Raw genomic sequence first — 8,637 nt, forward strand, 5'->3', positions numbered from 1 at the left:
TTCTACTTTGGAACCTAGATTCAGGTGGGCTCTGCTCCAGACCTCCAGACCTTGCAGAGCCACCAGACCAGCATTGAACTGGTCAGCCTGCCCTCAGGTGCCCTGAGGTTCCTAACAGACACTGAAACCATCTCCGTCAAGGGCCTCCACTAACTACTTCTGGATTGAGTGCCAGGAACTCCTCTGTCACATCCCTCCCACACCCATCTCCTGAGATCCTTGGCTTGCAGGACCCTCTAGAGTTTTCTCTTCTCTAGTCCAACAGCTGCACTGTTTTCTGTTTTTTTTTTTTTAGGGTGGGGTGGCGTGGGGTTCCTTTTGTTGTTTCATTGTTTTTGCTGATTCATTTTTCCTCCTTCTCCTTCCATTTCCTTGAATTTTATCCTTTCTCTCTCCATTTTTGCTTTTCCTTCTTCTGTTTCTCATTTCCCCTCTTCGTCAACCCTTTTGATCTTTCTTTGCTACTTTGTAATCTTTTTCTTTTCATCTTCCCTCCCTGGTTTTTCTAAGTGTTTTATTATTTTTTTCCTTTGATTTTATGTCTTATTTTTCTCTTCTACATCTCCATCTTCCGGTCCTTTCTTTCTCTTTTTAGTTATGGGTTGTTGTTTTTTTTATCTTCTTCCTTTTATTTTCTCTCTTATTTTTTTCCTCTACAGCTTCATTTCCCTGTTCTTTTGTCTTTATGGATATTATATCCTTTTTTTTTTTTTTTCTGGTTGCTGTCTGTTTTTATTTATTTTTTTCCTCTTTATTATTTTCTATTTTTCATGGTTGGTCCCTTATTTCTTTGTTCTATTTTATTTTCTTGTGTGCATGTATGGGAGGGGTTTTTCTCCTTCCCACCCGACAGGAGACAGCAACCATTCCCATACAGACCAGCCACAAGCAGACCCTCTGCATCTCCATCCACTGGGCAAGAACCAATACCAACTCCTATACCATCTGATCAACAACAGGCATCAGCCAACACCAGCCACACCCACCCTAAACTGAAGTGCACAAAACAATATACATGATTCCAGTCTTTAATTACACCCACAGAAGACAGTTGGTGAGACCCTATGAGCACATCAACATACAAGCATCAATTAAATACAAACACAACAACCCCACAGTGCTCTGGAGGTGGCAGACTATTTTTGCTCCCATGAAGAACCAAGACAGAATGGGCTCAAACAAACGACCAAGATGCAGAGCCAGAAAACATTTCTGAAGGAGAAAAGGTAATAGAACTAACTGAAAAAGAATTCAAAAGAATGATATTTTGTTGTTGATGTTGTTAGGTTCCATCAAGTCGGTACCGACCCATAGCGACCTTATGCACAGCAGAACAAAAAACAATTCAAAAGAATGACATTTAGGTACCTTCAGAGTCCTGGTGTGGCACTGTGGGTTAATGCGCCAGACTACAAAGCCATTTAAACTGCAAGGTCAGTGGTTCAAACTCACCAGCTGCTCCTCAGAAACCCTATACAGGGTCGCTATGGGTCGGAACTGACTTGACGGCACTTAACAACAACAACATAGTACTTACAGAAAGATTGAGGAAAGCAAGGAGAACACAGAAAAAACTAGAAGTATTCAGTAAAGTACTACAAGAACAAACACAAAATAAATGCAAATTTTGAAACAATATAAAACCCGCAATTAGAAATCCAGAAGATTAATGCTAAGATTTCAGAAATGGATAATGCATTAAAGGACAATGGGCTAGACTCCAAGCAATGGAAACCTGAACTAGTGAGCTTCAAGATAAATGTCTCCATACTAGTGTGTTAGAAGAACAATCAGAAAAAAAAAAGAATGAAAAAATCCAAAGAAAGCCTAAGAATCACGTGGAACACCATGAAAAGGAACAACTTACAAGTAATCGGAATTCCAGAACAGAAAGAGACAGCAAAAAACACATAGAAAATTGTCAAAGAGTTGTTGGAAGAAAACTTTCTTAACATCATGAAAGATGAAAAGATAATCACACAAGAAACTGAATGAATCCCAAGTAGGAGAGACCCCACAAGAGAATCACCAAGATGTATGATAATCAAACTTTCCAAAATTTAAGAAAAGGAAAGAATCCTGAGAGCAGCTTAGGAAAAACAAAACATTACCTACTAAGGAAAACCGATATGACTAAACTCTAATTTCTCAACAGAAACCAGGCAGGCAAGAAGGCAATGGATGGCACACATAAACTCTGAAACAAACAAAAAAATGCCAACCAAGAATCATATACCCAGCAAAACTGTTCTTCAAATGCAATGGCAAAATTAGAACCTTTCCTGATCAACAGAAATTAAAGGACTCTATAATGACCAGACCAACTTTACAAAAAATGCCAAAGGGTCTTCTTTGGACTGAGAATCAATAATAGCAGACAATAACCTGAGATTAACCCACACAAGATTAGCATACATGACAAGATGAACATACATGACAAGACCAGTCCAGATAGGTTGTTATTGTTACATGTCATTAACTCGGTTCCAACTTATAATGACTCTATATAGGGTTTCCAAGGAACAGCTGGTGAGTTTGAACTGCTAACCCTGCAGTTCAAAATGATCCTGGAGTCCAGCACATTAACCCACAGTGTCACACCAGGACTCCAGATACAGAAGCATTTAAAGTAAAACAAACCTACAAGATTGAAAATAGGGAACCAGAGATATCAATTTATAACAAGTCAACGACAAAGCAAAATGAGAGGATAGTGTAGATACAGAAATTCCAAATGGCAAGGAAGTAGATTTTAAGACAAAACAGACTGTTTTAAATCGGCATAAAAGTAAATTACAGATTAACCTCAAAGAAAATTAGTATGCCTGTACATGAAAGAATTTTAAAAAGAGGAAAATCAGAAAGATTTAATAAACATGAACATAACAGAAATACAAATGAAAGGAAAACCCACAAACAAAATGAACTCAAAGCAGAAAATTACGTGGAACAAAGAAACCACACACACACACACACACACACACAGAGCAAAATTATAGCAATCAATTAATATCTATAAAGAATTACACTGAGTGTAAATGAATTAAATGCACCAGTCAAGAAACAGAAAGAGCAGAATGGATAAGAAAACAGGATCCTTCAATATGCTGTATTTAAGAGACATATCAAAAAGATGGAGTCAGCCTAAATCCCCATCAACAGTAGCATGATTAAATAAAAGTCAGTGCATACACACAACGGAATACTACGCAACACTGAAGAATAATGATTAAGCTGCGAAACCCCTCACAACACTGATGAACCTGGAGGGCACTATGCTGAGTGAAATTGTTGTCAGGTGCCATCTAGAAGGTTCCGACACATAGTGACCCTGTGTGGGGTTTCCGAGGATTGGCTGGTAAGCTTGAACTGCCGACTTTGTGGTTCAAACAAACCTTACAGTCCAGCACATTAATCCACAGCACCACACCAGAACTCCTGAGTGAAATTAGTCAATCGCAAAAGGATAGATATTGTACGAAATCAATGTTGTAAGAGGTTTAGAAAAGGTGTTATTAGTAAAAGAAACAATCTATGATGGTTATGGGGACGGGGGAGAGGAAGTTATTCACTGATGAGAGTACGTTGTTGTTGTTAAGTGCCGCCGAGTCGGTTCCGACCCATAGCGACCCTGTACAGGGTTTCCGAGGGTGTAAATCTTTACGGGAGTAGAAAGCCTCATTAAAAATGGGTGACAAGGCAGGTGATATTTAACAAGAGTGAGGTTAGCCAAGGAAAGATGAAGGCAGTAGGAGGTACAGGGAGGAGTAATAGTTAAAATGAATAGAGGTAAATGCTGTTAACTGTTGGCACATGGGGGAAGGGGGAATTACAATCATTGTAATGAAACAAATTATATGACATGATGAATGTAAAACTGATGATCTTCTCTGTAAACATTCACTTAAATACACAATAAAAAGTTTTAAAAAAAGAAGTCATTGTACCCAAATGAATTGGTAGACGGTTCAACCTTTTCAGAAGGTAGCATATGACCAATAACCAGAGATACTGAAGGAAGAGGTGTATGCCGAACAAATAATCTGAGAAGCTGGACTACATGAAGAAGAATGTGGCATCAAGATTGGAGGAAGACTCACGAACAACCTGTGATATGCAGTTGATACAACCTTGCTTGCTGAAAGCAAAGAGGACTTAAAATACTTACTGATGAAGATTAAGGACCACAGCCCTCGGTATGGGTTGCACTTCAAAGTAAAGAAAGCAAAAATCCTCACCATTGTATCAATAGATAATATCCTGATAAATGGAGAAAAGATTGAAGTTATCAAAGACTTCAATTTGCTTGGATCCACCATCAACACTCACGGAAGCAGCAGTCAAGAAATCAAAGGATGTATTGCATTAGGCAAATCTGCTGCACAAGACCTTTTAAAGTGCTGAAGAGCAAAGATGTCAGCTTGAGGACTAAGGTGTGCCTGACCCAAGCCATGGTATTTTCAATAACCTCATATGCATGTGAAAGCTGGACAGTGAATAAGGAAGATTGTAGAAGAATTGATGCTTTTGAGTTATGGTGTTGGAGGAGAATATTGAAAGTACCATGGACTGCCCATAGAACCAATAGGTCTGTGTTGGAATAGGTGCAGCCAGAGTGCTCCTTGGAAGCCAGGATGGCCAGACTTTGTCTTTCATACTTCAGACATATTGTCAGGAGGGGCCAGTTACTGGAGAAGGATATCATGTTTGGTAAAGTGAATCATCGGATTAAAAAAAGAAGACTCCCCAACAGGTGGATTGGCATAGTGACAGCATCAATGGGCTCAAATGTAGCGACGATTGTGAGGTTGGCCCAAGCCTGGGCAGTATTTTGTTCTGTTGTGCATAGGGTTGCTTTGAGTCAGTACTGACTTGATGGCACCTAACAACAACAACAACATAGTGACCCTGTACAGGGTTTCCAAGGAGCGCTTAGTGGATTTGAACTGACAACCATGTGGTTCGCAGTCTAGTTCTGATCCTTCAGTACCACGCCAGGAGTCCCTTCCAAAATCAGCTTTGTATCACCTTCTTCTGAAGACCTTCCCAGTGTCCCCTCCCTAACTCCGGTCCCAGCCTCTGCCTCCACTTCCCCTAACAAACTGCACAGAATCCTTAGGAGTAATTTTCTCATTGTCTCCATCTTATACATGGAACAGCTGAGGCTTAAGGAGGTCACCTTAGTTGCCATCATCCCAAGAGCAGTAAAGGTTGGCAGCCAAGTCCTCAATCCCTGCACCTCCAGAGCTCCCTGACCATAGGTACAAGAGTTAGAATTTGCAACACAGATTTCGGGGGTCACAATTCAACTCATTATACCACTATTGATATGCAATTAAGAGATGGACATTCTTTCAGCTCCCTCTCTGCTCTGGTCATCTGTGGTCTGCACTGTGGATGCATCGAACTTGTAGGGAGACAGAGTCCAGCCTTTGGAGCTTTTATTTCAACGGTGTGGGGCAGGAGCCTTCAGGGGATAAAATGAGGTGAGCTGGGGAGTGAGGGTCTAAGTGGGGCTACAGAGGGAACTCTATGGAGAGCCAGAGCAGGGGCATCTCTCATCTCAGGAGCAGCAGAGACATGAGGAAGAAGGATGAGATGCAGGACTTGAGTGAGATTGTCACCCCTGAAGCCTCCACTTCCTCCTCCTCCCCTTCCTGCCCTGGCCTCTGGCCCCACCAATGGGCTGGGAAAGGGGAAATTCTTGAGTTGAAAGTCCATGAGGTGGAACGTGTTGGGCTGTGGCTGCTGGGTCCCTGGTGCAGTGTCTGGAGACATGCCTGGGGCCAGCGGTGGCCCCAGGGCCTGGGGGTGCCTGGTGTTGCTGGTGAGTACTCCCTACTTGGTAGGGATCTTGGGTCTAAGGTGGGAGGGGCTAGGGGGCTGCGGCTTCTAGTCTGGAGGAAGGAGGAGCCTATGATTCCATGCAGCAGGAAGTAAGGGTCTAGGTTGAAGAAAATTGTGAGGGATACTTAGACCTGGGTTTTTAGATATTCCAGCATCTGCTATGAAATTGAACTCTGGCTTCAGGCAAGATGCCAGTATGCTCAAAAGACCTAGGATTCAGGACCCTAGACCCCTTTTCTTGCATAATGCTGGTGTTGAATTCTCTACTGACTTCCACCTAAGGATCCAGGGCCCCAAATATCCATCCTCAATCAGAACCAGGATTAAGGATCTCAACCCTCCTCCCTCAGATCCAGGAGTCCTAATCCCTCAGCATCTTTCCCCTCAAACCTAAGAGTCCAGGCACCTTCGACTCCCTTCTCCCTCAGACCAGGAAGTCCTGACTCCTAAATCCCGCCTCCCTCAGACGTAGTAGACAATTTTTACCTGGTACAAGCTCCCAGAACCTCCTTCTTCAGCTCTAGAAATCCAGCCCGTGGCCCCAACCCCAGTCTCTTTCTTGCCTTCCCAGTTTGTTGAGTACTTCTCTGCCCCTGCAACAGACAGCAATGGGTTCAAGCCTTAACAAGGACTGTGAAGTAGGCAAGGACTGGGCGGTAGTGTTTCCATCGCTGTGAGTCAGAGTGGACTTGATGGCACCTAACAACAACAACAATGTCTGCCCTTGGTTTTCTAAGGCATTTTATTTCAGGAAGTGGAGCCAATAAGTTTATCTCTGGACCTTATCGGTCAAGCTAACCTCAGATGGCAGGTGCCTGGAGCCAGCCCCACCCTCTGCCACACTCTCCCTTTAGAAAACACCAGGTTAGGGATGACCTTTGTCAGAGCTCAGCCCTCTGGGAGGAGACAGCATACCTGAGACCTTCCTTCCCCTCAGGCAAGGGTGATTCATAGGGGTGGGAGCTGAGGGAATTTCTGATAGGTTCCATCCACCTAGGGGAAGGGAAGTGAGTTCAGGTCTAATTCCTCCTTTTCTGGGCTCTCTCCAGGGCGTGTGCGTCTGGATTGGGGCCAGGGCAGCCGGTGAGTGATCCTGCCTGACTTCACTGCCCACACTCAGAGGCTAGACCTCAATTCCCATGAGCCTCTTGGTGGGGGTTGTGGTGGTGGAGTGTCACCGTGATGGTCCGTAGTAAAGGGCTGAACTTGGGACAAGACCTGGGGGCAGCTGAAGGAACAGTGCCGGCTCTCTCCCCTGCTCACAGTAAACCATTCTTCCCGATTTCTCAGACTCCAACCCAGTAGGGAACTGAGTCTGGAGGTTCTAACTGAGAGCTGCATCATCCTGAGCTGGACTCCCCAGGAGGGCTCAGACACTGAGCTACACCTAGTGTAGCGTAGTAGTGGGTGCTCGCAGTGCATTGGAGGGGATGCATGGAAGAGCCTAGGTCCTGGCATGATCATCCGTAGGCAGAAGAGAGCATTTCAGAAGCTTCCTGCCACTGAGCCTGGGCTGTAGGAGCCCAGGTCTCTCTAGGAACTCTTTTTGTTGTTGTTGTTGTTTTTAAATGTTTTATTGTGAATTATGTGATAATTTACATGGGAGAACATTAGCTTTACATTCATCCTATCATACATCGTTTCATTGCCATGGTTACAATCCCCTCCATGCATCATCAACCAACCAAATGGTATACCCTACAAGCCTGTCCCCTGGTCGTCAGCACACAGCCCCTCTCCCTCTCTGGGTCTAAAGTCCCCAGCTGCTCCATCTCTCCATGTCATCGTCTCTGCCTCCATCTCTGGCGTCACTGCTTCTCTGGGTAGGGTCCCACTCTCCGCTCTTCTCCCTTGATGGTCCCTGCTCCTAGGCTGCAAAGTTAATCACTCCCTTCCTTTTGCTACAAAACACCAACCTTCACAATCAGTCCTGATAACAATTATTCACTATTGTATGACAAGAAACCTATTGGCATTTCCTTTCATCAGCCCTGCTAGACATATTGGATACTACTCCATGGAGATTCTACCTTCCTCCACGCCCTCTGGATCTAGGTTCCCTCTTGAAAGCTTGTAAGCCAGTCACTTCTTGCCTTTGTAGCCACCCATTTTGGGTAGTCTCTAGGAACTCTTGTAGGAAGTTTTTCTTAACAAACAGTCTGTGTAGAAAAGTGTTTTTGTTTTTGTCACTTATGGACTGAGGGATTTGGAATCCTAACTTTCTGCTCCTTCTGTCAGTACCAAACCCAGTGACAGATCTCAGGATGCAGGACAGGACCAACAGCTCCATCACATTGACCTGGACAGCACCCCAGGGCCCAGACCAACCACCCTACACTTACTGGGTCCAGTGGTTGAGGGAAGACATAGAAGGAACTCAAAACACCACAGACCCTAGGATCACAGTGAATGATTTGCAGGCTGGGACTCTGTACACATTCACTGTCTGGGCAGAGAAGAATGGTGTCAATGGTACAAATCAGACGATTAATGAATCTACAGGTAAGACTTCTGGGGGGTGGGAGGGGAATGAAGAGATGTCATTGGAACTTTGAGATTGTCCCTGGAACATAAACAAAACTCAGGCATCCCTGTCCCACTGAACCTTAGAGGTTTAGGTCCCATTGTTAAGAGTGTTTTTCTTTAAAATCAGGACTATATGGTGAACATCATTTTGTACTAGATGTTTGGAAATTGGGGGATGTGAAAACCTTAACTTTATGCTCCTTCTCTCAGAACCAAACCCAGTGGCAAACCTCAGGATTCAGGACAGGACCAACAGCTCCATCA

At 43.9% G+C, this 8,637-nt stretch overlaps 1 protein-coding gene across 1 annotated transcript in view; it reads left to right on the forward strand.

Moving 5' to 3' along the window:
- Window positions 1-5,580: 5,580 nt before the first annotated feature.
- PTPRH (protein tyrosine phosphatase, receptor type, H) overlaps window positions 5,581-8,637 on the forward strand; it is a 24,843-nt gene continuing 21,786 nt past the window's right edge. The window contains exons 1-2 of the mRNA XM_006868297.1: window positions 5,581-5,827; window positions 8,086-8,349. Of these exons, the coding sequence (XP_006868359.1) occupies window positions 5,581-5,827; window positions 8,086-8,349 (511 nt within the window). The remainder of the gene's footprint in view (window positions 5,828-8,085; window positions 8,350-8,637) is intronic.

The sequence above is a fragment of the Chrysochloris asiatica genome, unplaced genomic scaffold, assembly GCF_000296735.1.
Source record: "Chrysochloris asiatica unplaced genomic scaffold, ChrAsi1.0 scaffold00116, whole genome shotgun sequence".
NCBI lineage: Eukaryota > Metazoa > Chordata > Mammalia > Afrosoricida > Chrysochloridae > Chrysochloris > Chrysochloris asiatica.